The sequence below is a fragment of the Crocuta crocuta genome, unplaced genomic scaffold, assembly GCF_008692635.1.
Source record: "Crocuta crocuta isolate KB4526 unplaced genomic scaffold, BGI_CrCroc_1.0 scaffold143, whole genome shotgun sequence".
NCBI lineage: Eukaryota > Metazoa > Chordata > Mammalia > Carnivora > Hyaenidae > Crocuta > Crocuta crocuta.
In genome coordinates this window covers 5061186-5071534 of record NW_027529175.1, presented here as the reverse complement: position 1 = coordinate 5071534, position 10349 = coordinate 5061186, and the positions used below count along the sequence as shown (strand labels likewise).

General features: G+C 53.9%; 1 protein-coding gene across 1 annotated transcript in view; it reads right to left on the bottom strand.

The window, feature by feature from the left end:
* Nucleotides 1–10349, bottom strand: part of FAM118A (family with sequence similarity 118 member A) — a 246590-nt gene that overhangs the window by 6960 nt on the left and 229281 nt on the right. Inside the window, exons 2-3 of the mRNA XM_077757896.1 lie at nucleotides 2004–2061; nucleotides 1001–1256 (exon numbers count right to left, since the gene is read on the bottom strand). Of these exons, the coding sequence (XP_077614022.1) occupies nucleotides 1001–1256; nucleotides 2004–2050 (303 nt within the window). The 5' untranslated portion in view covers nucleotides 2051–2061. The remainder of the gene's footprint in view (nucleotides 1–1000; nucleotides 1257–2003; nucleotides 2062–10349) is intronic.

The following is a 10349-nucleotide window of genomic DNA, read 5'->3' as shown; positions in this document are numbered from 1 at the left end:
GGGGTCACCCACACAACTGTTCCCACCGGCCTCACTTTAACTCTGGTTTTATGAAGTTTAAACCAAAGAGCAGATGAAGGCTCTGCCCGCAGGGGGGCTGAGTGTCCGCCCCGCTGGCCTCCCTCCAAATGAACCACCTCACCAGCACACGCCCCGCCCGCCACACCGCTCTGTCCACCGACTCGTCCCCGTTCCTCCTCAGCAAAGGCCCTGACAGTGACGACTTTAGGCTCTGTGGGCCCCAGTCTCTGTCATGACTACCCAACCCTGCGTCAATGTGTGACAGCAGCCACGGACACGTATGATCACGTGGCTGGGCACCAGCAACTGTACTCACCTAACAGGCAACCCGCCAGCCCTGCCCCGCGTGCAGCGTGCCCCGCGTCAACAGAACACCGCGGCCAGCAGCCGAAGCCCTTCCCCGGGGCTGCAGTCATCGCATTAAGTCGGCAGCTGGGTCGCAGCAGCCCAAACTCCCCCGGTCTCCACGATGACCCTCAGACACCCTCTCATGCTCTGAGCAGTGTCTCCAACACGTCCCCCCCCAACTCTCAGACGACGGCTGTGCTTTAACAAACACAGAAGGAACCAGAAGAAACCCGTCCCTGGCCTCTCCCACATCGTGTGGCTTCCTGGTGTCCGTGCTGCCCAACGTGAGCCCCCCACCCCGTCCTCCCCGGCACCAGCACCCCTGGCGCAAAGGGAATGAAGTCATAAGGTCCGTTCCCAGTGGGACACGACATCCCAGACACCACGTCACATACGTCCTGGGCTCCACTAGGCTCGGGCTCTGTCAGGAGCCCCACGGTGTGCCCGGCATCACCGCTGTCACAAGTGATGGTTCAAGTTCTAAGGGACGTGAACACCGGCTCGTGGGCCTGGCTCTGCCGAGAGCAGAACACAGCGCGGGCTCGTACAGGGTTCACATCAGACCCACCGACCCCCGGCCCAGAAGCAAGCTTCCCCAGGGGGACCCAGAGCGGCCCTCAGACAGACTTACAGGCGACATCTTCCGGATCAGATCGTGGGCAACGACCAGCAGGTCCCGGTCCTTCGTCACTTTCCTACGGAACTCGGCGATGTCCCCCGGGTGAAGCACCTCCAGCTGCTCGGCGGCCTCGATGACGGCCTCGATGCAGCTCCGCCACGAGCACAGGGCACGGATTCCCGGGGCCACCGCGGCGCTGACGCCCGTCCCGATGACCAGGAGCAGCTCCTGGGGCTGCTTCCGGATGAGGCTTTTTAAAAACTTTCTACTTAAAAACAAAGGAAGGAGAGCGTGGAAGTCATCCTGGAAGTACCGCGACCAGAGGGAAAATGACCTCTAGGAACCCTGCGGGGCTCAGGTCAAACCCAGGCGCGCCCCTGGCCCCCTACTTCCGGCTGCTGGGGGAGGGGCTGCCGTCCTCCTCATGGGTTCATCTCACATGCTCTGCCCTCAGCCCATAGAGGAGCCGGGGACAGCTGTGCCTCGCTCATCCCAGGAGCCCCGTGGAGGGAAGCACCCATTTAAGTGATACACGTATGTAACAAAAGGCCGGCAATTTGAATTCCTTTGACGCTGCCGGGCGCAATGACAAAATGACCCCGCTGGCGGTGACAGGTACGAAAGGCTCTGGCCCAAGCCGGCTTGCTGCCATTTCTCCATCGCGACCCACCCCAGGCTGGCACCTCCTTACCCAGCCCCACTTAACACCCGCGACCCGCCGTCCGCAGGGCCGGAGAATGCCCTCCCGGAGGCACGGCACTGCCAGTCTCCGACGGGACCCTGGGCTCACCGGTTGCTTGGTCCGGAGACCAGGTTACGGCCACGTCCTCGGGCAGAGAGAGAACTGCCTTCGGGAACAGTTCTGACGCTGAAGCGCAGGGCGGCTGCACACCCCCCGCACCCCTCCTGACACTGTGTCCTCCTTCCACGTCCCCCGTGCGGGGGCCAAACACCGGGTCAGGAGGCCCGGGGCGCGTGCTCTAACCCTGCCTGCAGCGTAGCTGACTTTGTTTACCTGGATTTTTGTTCACTTCTGTTTGTCGTCTTTTCCACTGGATCCATCTGTAAATCCTAAGGAGAAGAAGGAGTCAGCAGTGCCTTCCAACTCCGGGGGACAGCTCTCTCCTTACCACCCTGCAAGGGCTGAAGCTGGGATTAAAATCAAAGGCCCCAGATCTCGGTTAAACCAGAAGACCTAAGAAATGCCACATACAAAGCGCACATCCAGATGCCACCGTTCCCACGCCTGCGACCAAGCTGGCCAGGCACAGGCTCGGATTCATACTCTCCGAAGCTCTACTCTGGGCGGAAAGGGAGGGGAAGGAACGTGCGCTGGGCCCAGATGGCGGGGCGGGCTCAGTGCCGGGCGCCCTGCCCGCGAGCATGCGTGCAAATGACTTGTCACGGGGAGCGATGGCAAGTGGCGCACCAGAACAAGGCCAGGAGGGCGACGTTTTCAGGGGGCGGAAGAGTCCCCGCCAAGGCACCGAGCCCTCCCGCAGCCGGGCTGAAATCCAAGTAAAAAAGGTCCATTCTTAGCTTCCGTGAAACAAGCATCTTACACCAGCTAGGTCTCTACGGCCAAACTATCTCCACACTCTCCAAATTTTACAGAATCACTTTCCCCCAATTCCAGAACTAATATTTCTGTAAACAAAGAAATATACAGAAAAACCAAGTTTATAAAGCCCATAACCCTGCTGCCTATGGGCAAGAACTGTTAGGAACGTGTACATTTCCCTCTAGACATTTTACATTTTTCCCATCATTCGAGTCCAAAGGTCATACCCTACTCTTTTCCCATGTGTTATAAGAAAAGCGTTTTCCTTTCCTTATTAAAGATTCAGATTCAGAACTAGAAGTGTAATTCAGAGCTAGAAGTCGCTACGGTGTAGTCTTTTGTTTTTAATTCAATTAGAATCAGGTCACCAAAAATAATTTCCCAGGGCAAGTAAACAAGGCTTAATCAGTCTAGAAGCACTAGATCTGAGAGCTAACTGGGATCCGAAGACCATGCCCGGACGATGGAGATACACGCCTCTGTCCCACCCCGGCCCCGAGAAAGGGTTCAGACCTGGCACCAACATCCCAGCGGTGCCTGTACCCTTCCCTCGAATGTTAAGAAATCACAGCCCACAGGCAAGTGGAATCGTGCACGGATGCCTGTCATCCATCCAAGGGGAAAGGCAGGCAAAGTTGGGGCTGGCTCCCGCCCTTCCTCCTTCCCACTGGAGTTCCGATCAGAGCCATCGAGTCAAATCTTTTTTTTTTTTTTTTTTAACCTACTAGATATTTTCTAAGGAAGGTAACAAATATTGGGGCTTTCCACCATATGAAGGCACCCTGGATCCCAGCCCCGAGGTTATCAATGACTAACCATTCACCAGTTGTCAGTTTTAACAACTATAAAACACAAATTCGTGCCAACCAAGTTTTGAAGGCTTGAGGCGCTCTCCTGCGAACGTGTGTGGAGGGTCAGACCGTGCGTCAAACAGTGCGGGCTCCGACCTGCCAGGGAGGCGGCTCCTTACCCTCCTCGTTGCTTCAGAACAGACCTTGAGGCTCATTCCTACTCAATCGTATTTGAAAAGTGAAGGTGAGATGCTTGTGCGGCTGGTTGACTGCTGGGTCTGCCTCCTACCCTTCCCCCCAAAATAATGCTCATCTCTTTGAAATAGTTACTCCTGCAAGGACAGACTTTGATGTCGGCCTTCTCTACGCAACACTTTAGGATATTTTTTTTTTTTAATGTTTTATTTCTAGGAGAGAGAGAGACAGCGTGAGCAGGGGAGGGTCAGAGAGAGAGGGAGTCACAGATTGAAACAGGCTCCAGGCTCTGAGCCGGCAGTCAGCACAGAGCCCGACGCGGGGCTTGAACCCACGAACCGCGAGATCATGACCCAAGCGAAAGTCGGACGCTTAACCGACTAAGCCACCTAAAGCCCCACTTTAGGATATTTTTTATTTTTTATTTTTTTTAATGTTTTATTTATTTCTAGGAGAGAGAGAGAGAGAGAGACAGCGTGAGCAGGAGAGGGTCAGAGAGAGAAGGAGTCACAGACTCTGAAACAGGCTCCAGGACGCAGGGCTCGAACTCATGAACCCCGAAACCATGACCTAAGCGAAAGTCGGACGCTCAACCGACTAAGCCACCCAGGTGCCCCTAGGATATTTGTTAAACATTCCCTGGTCCACCAAAGACTTCAGAAAGGCCTCAAATTGTTCCCATGGTAAAAAATAAAAATTAAAAAAACCTTCTACCTGTCGCTCTTCCAATTTCTGTTCAACTGCTTGTGATTCCCCACACGGGCAGGACCTTAGCTATGAACCGGACGCTAAATACTGCATTGACACGTCGGCAAAGTATGAACAATTTAAACTCTGGCGGGCCAGACGTAACCAAAATTAGGCGATTTCAAAGTTTTCCAGAAGAACTCACCCGGCAAGTACTGAGCCCTTCATAACACACCCGAGCCTGCCCTCCCGTGGGCTCTGTTGCTGGATTAAAGTGCTCAAACCTCTTTCCCTGCCTGAGCTCGGGAAGGTCAGGAGCCGGCTCTGCAGACAGGACTTCAGACAGAATCACGGGCTCCAACTTCAAGGCACGGAGGTGCCTCTCGACTGCGGCACTGCTGTGCACCCTTAAGGATCAAAGGAGCCCACGGGGGAAGCGCTCAGTTATAGGAAAACTCAGCCCAAGGACCAGAGGCAGCGCAGAGCTGCCCATATTTAGACGCCAACGGTCCGCTGGAGCACGCGGGCTGCAGACCTGCCTCACTTCCTGTGCTTTCAGCAGACTTGTCAGCACCAGAACCAAATCTCACCATAACCCAGGAAGTACCCCAAAGCGCTCCTCCTCCTTACACCAAGGGCCAAGGAGGGGTTTTCCAAAGCGATTAGGGCCAGATCCTAGAAGTTTGGGCAGGATGGCAAGCCTCTGCCCGTCTGTTCCCATCCCTGCACCGAGCCAGTCAGATGCCAGACAGCAGTAACAAAAGCCTTCAGAGACCTTTTAGAAGCTGCATCTTTTGGTCTCCTTGGCGACCATGTCATCACCACAGTTTGCAGCCCCAGGGCATCCCATTTTTTTCTTCAAGGACCTATCAGCACCTCCTGGATGCGGAATCAGGCGCCAACTCGGATCTGTAGGATCAGTTCCCGTCCATTTTCTCTAAAGCCACAAATTAAAGTCTGAACAGCATGTTTTCTGCTTAAAATCTGAGATCATGAGTGTTTTATGAACTAGCTTTAGAGGAGCCAGAGATGGTCTTATCCTTTGAACCCCCAGCATCTAGCACGAAATACATGTTCATCAATCGGAGTCCAACGCAAAAGAGAATAAACTATGACCGCAGTCTGTTATCTCAGCTGGTGAGACAAGCCCCCTCCCAGCTCCCTAAACCCACTGGGCCAGACTGCTCATGACCTTCCGCTACCATCGTGCCTCCTGATAACCACGCCCTTGGACGGTCCCCATCATCACGTGACTTCTTTGACCCACGACGACGACGACGACGACGACGGGAGGAGCACTCTGACACTGGAGGCAGCCCTCTGGAACCCGGGCCTTGTTAAGTGCAGTCCAGCCTTCGGGCAGGGCGACCGGCCACCAGCGCTGAGCCGACGAGGCACGCCATCTGACGACCGGCACCGTCCACCCACCCAGCATGGAAGAGGCCACCGGGGACCACTCAGGGCCAGTCCAGCAGCCAGATCATGACAGCTGCGTGAGTGATCCCCGTGAGGGCAGCCGAGGCCCTGCTGAAGCCAGGCGTTGACCTACAGAACCGACCTCCGTCTGAAACGCTCATTCCGTCCGCCGTTTTCACCACCATGAGGAGCACAGAGACAGGAAAGTGTCGAGAGAAGGGAAAAAAGAACGGATCAACAAGTGCCCGGATCCGTGGTTTTAAGGGGGAGAGAGAAAAATGTTTGTCAAGAATGGTCTTATATTAAGTTAGCACGACAAAAACCTTCCATCCAACCTTAATTACTTTCTATTACAAACTACTTTACAGCACACACCATGAATTAGGGTCTGAGGGATCCTGAAACAAATCTCAGATAAACCTCTTCCTTTCTCCCTAGCAACGGATGACACGGGTTTTGAGTGACATAGAGGAGTGCGGGGACGGGAGCTCTCGAGTTATAAAGCGCCCGGTCACAGAAGGGGGGTATACCGTGGACATATACTCAAAATAGATCCCTCTTACACAGCAGGGGAGGGGATCCTACAAGCATCTGTCAAATTTTCCAAACGCTGGCTTTTAACTCAGCCACAGTGGACCCAGAGAGTGACGGACTGAGGTGCTCCCAGGAGGCGTGCAGGAGTCTGACGCAGGTCCCCGCAACTACAAATGACTGGAGTCCCACAGAGGCCTGGCTGGAGGGCAGGCCCCAGTAAACATTCTATCAACACAGCCAGCTGCTACTGTTACAAAAGTGACCCGCGAGGTGTGCAGATGTGCTGACAGGAGAACGGGGTGGGGCTGAGGGGTCAGACGCACCCGGCATGGTTGGAAATCTGGGTATAACATGTGACTCCCGCAAAACATAACTACAGAGAGCAAGAGCCACCAGAGAGCGCTTTTTATCGGGACGCAACATTCACAGGGGGCTGAACTGTTCACAGGGGATCAGTGCCCACGGCATTTTAAGCAGATACTGGGAGGACTTGAACTCACCACCAACACAACCGGAAGTAGCAACGAAATAAGGACTGGACAGTATGACCACAGGGAATTTCCTGCAGTTTTAACAGTGCGCGTCTACGTCTGTTTACACTCCTCTCATGGCGAATGAAGTCACGTACAGTTTGCAAGTTCTGATGAATTTTAACTTTTTAATGGATCTGTGTATGCTTTACGGTAGTTAACTGATCAAATAAACTAGTATCTACAAATATTTTATGCATTCATGACATATCTTAACTTTTTCTCAAGTCTCTCGCTATTTCTAGGCTACGTGGCTTGTCTGTGTTTTTTCAAATAGTCACAAATCTCCAAAAATGTTCCAATGTATTCACTGAAAACAAGCTGTGCATAATGGACCCACACAGTTCAAGTGGGTGTGGTTCAAGGGTCAAGTGTAAGTGTCAAGTGTAACCCAGTGTGGGCTCCTAAGGACTGGGATGTCCTTAAAGGAGCCCAAATCCACCTGCTGTACTCGGGCTGCACCAGGAGGGTCTGGAAGTCTGGGAGCCCTAAAGCTCACGCTGCCCAGCGTCCTACGGCGGCTCCTATAGCTCCCGCCACAGACACTGTCCCCTCCTTCTACTACCATGTGATTCCCAGAAACCGCCTTCTTCACAGCAGCCTGGCTTCCCATGCGGACCAGAGGGCAGGGCAGGGGGCCCAGAAGCAGAAATCACTGGGCAACAAAAGCTTCCAGGGGCGCGTGGGGGGCTCGGTTAAGCATCAGATCTTCGGCTCAGATCATGATCTCACTCACAGTTCGTGGGTTCGAGCCCCACATCGGGCTCTGTGCTAACAGCTCAGAGCCTGGAGCCGGTTTCAGATTCTGTATCTCCCTCTCTCTCTGCCCCTCCCCTGTTCATGCTCGGTCTCTGTTTCTCGATAATAAATAAGTGTTAAAAAGTAAAAAAGTAAATAAATAAATAAAAGGTTCACCACCGTCAACCACCTGAGCAGGGGGCTCGGCTCCCTCAGCACCGGGGGATCTGATGCAGCACTGCGGTGCCAAGGCGGCGAGTGCCACCTTACCCTCATCGGCCCACAGCGCTGCTTAAACCTCGTGCCCGCCTTGCTGCTAACAAGGGATCTCTAGGACGAACTGGTTTTCTTCAATTTACAGAAGACACAAAACATTAATATGAACACATGATGCTTAATCAATCACTTTCTAAAATTCAGTCAAAATAAATTATGATGGGGGGGGAATGGTTATTTTTAGCTGTTATAAATGAACCAAGCCTCCGGAGTCGCTTGGGCAGAAACTGGGCATAAATTCCCAAACCAAGAAAACAACAAAACCCACCACCAAGAAAAACCGTAAAAGTCACAGTGTAGTCCAGAAATGACATTCGTTTTTGACGTTGTCTGTGCCCTCACGAGAGAGGCAGGGGAGGGTACGAAGCACTTCACACGCACTGCCTCACTCGACCCTCCCAATAACCCCGTGAAGTAGCTCTTCTCACCTGGCGACTGGCCCAGGCCGACACTGACCCCGCTACGAGGCCAGTCACCATGACGTGTTCTGCTAATGCAAGTCGGTCCCGGACAGGACGGCAGATACACCTGACGTTTTGCCGGGAGCCCGCCACCCAATAAAGCGCCCGCTGGTTTACAGTTTGTCCATCAGATGGCACACCGTCAAATGCACTCACACAGACGAGCTACTTAAGGAGAAGCCAACAATGGTTAAGACACACCAGTACCAAGGCCACGGGCAGGCTGAACCCCGAGCAGGTATCCAACCCAACAAAAAGAGACGTTCTTTTTAGAACGTAAACGTCTAATGGATTGCAACATTACAGAAGGATCCAAAGGTATGGGATGCCCGATGCCCCAATCCCAGGGAAGCGGAAACGGAGACTCAGAGTGACTTGGCGGAGGGCCCCAAGGAGTCAGGGACCTGCTCTACGCTCCCTCTTGGCTCACGGCCCGTAACCTGGCGCTACCCTGGGCACCACCTGCCCCATGACCCCAAACCCTCACCTACGGCACTCACTGCATCTGAGGTACCTCCTTCTACCACCAAATCCCCACAAACAACAAGCCACAGTGTTAGGCTGACCTACAGTTTCACTTGCTTATGTGACTCATTTTCCAGAAATGCTGAGAAAAGCCGCTGTGATGAAGATCTGAGAGGCAACAGGAAGCGGCAAGCAAAACAAACAGTTCACAACAGTTCTGTTTGGTCTACACGTGTGCACCGCCGGCCATCCACACTGACCTCGGCAGGGAGGGCCGGCGGGGACCCAATACCGCCACCCAGGACTTCCCTCTCGGGCCAGGTGATGCTCTAGGCTCCGTGCGGGAAGGAAGCAGGGTCTACTAGGAAGAGCCCGGCCTTCCAAGTTCAAGAACTAGGTGCTGGTGGTACCACTTAGTGTTGAGTTACTCACTGAGTCTCTATCTCCTTTGTAAGAAGAGGAATAATATCTCACATCTCACGGCGTTGCTAGAAACATGAAAAGCGTTAACACTTAAAAGCCTGGGGGCTCAGTCGGTTAAGCGTCCAACTTCAGCTCAGGTCATGATCTCACAGTTCGTGGGTTCGAGCCCCGTGTCGGGCTCTGTGCTGACAGCTCAGAGCCTGCAGCCTGCTTCCGATTCTGTGTCTCCCTCTCTCACTTCCCCTCCCCCGCTACAGTTCTGTCTCTCTCTCAAAATAAACAATAAAGTTTTTAAAAATAAATAAAAAAGAACATAGCCTAGAACAGCATGTTTCGCATGGCCCGATAGGATTGGCTGTCCTCCTGGATTTAATTAGTTAAGATTAAATTAATCTACACATTGAGCTAAGTCACACTAGCCTTGGGGTGAGTGCTGGACAGCTGCGGGAGGCAGAGTCTGGAGAACATGGGTCCAGAACATCTTCATCACCACATGAGGTCCCAAGCCCTCTGCTACTGGCCTGAGTCCTCACCACTTGTCCAGGCACTGAGGGTCACCCGCTTCCGGGCCCCCAGGACCGGTCTCCAGAGTGACAGTTCTCACATATCTGAACTTGCCTCTCCTTCAAGGACTTCCTGTTTCTCTCCGGGCTCCCAAGTTCAACCTCCAAACCCACTACGCTGTTCCATCTCTGAGAATCAGCCTCTTCGGGGCATCCCCTGTGCTGAGTGTGCAGCCCCTGCGTGGGTGCTGGGCTCACTGTGACACACACAGAGTCGCCCCGATGAAGCCCCAGTGGCCACCCATCCTTTGGGCCAAAAGACAAAACCTCGCGGCGCCTGGGCGGCTCAGGCGGTGAAGCACCCTACTCTTGATTTCAGCTCAGGCCATGATCTCACGGTTTCGTAGGATCGAGCCCCCTTCGCGCTATGTGCCCACAGCGAGGGGCCTGCTGGGGAGCCTGTCTCCCTCTGCCCTTCCTGCACTCGCACGGTCTCTTTCAAAATAAAGAAACAAAATTAAGTTTAAAAAAGGACAAAACCTCTCCTACGGGGGCTAGTAAGTTCAAAGTCAATTCCCAGGCAGAAAACTGTAAGCTCAGACAGGAAAGAGCTGAACAGCAGTCCTGAGGGCTCTGGACCTGAGGGAGCAAGCCACGGTCCCCACCCCACGGTCCCCACCTCGGCCCAGGCCCCGGCTTCATCCTGACAACACCCACTCCCTCCCCTTCCGCCACCAGGGGCTGTTTCACTCCCCCCCCCTTAAGCCCTTCAGTGGGCCTC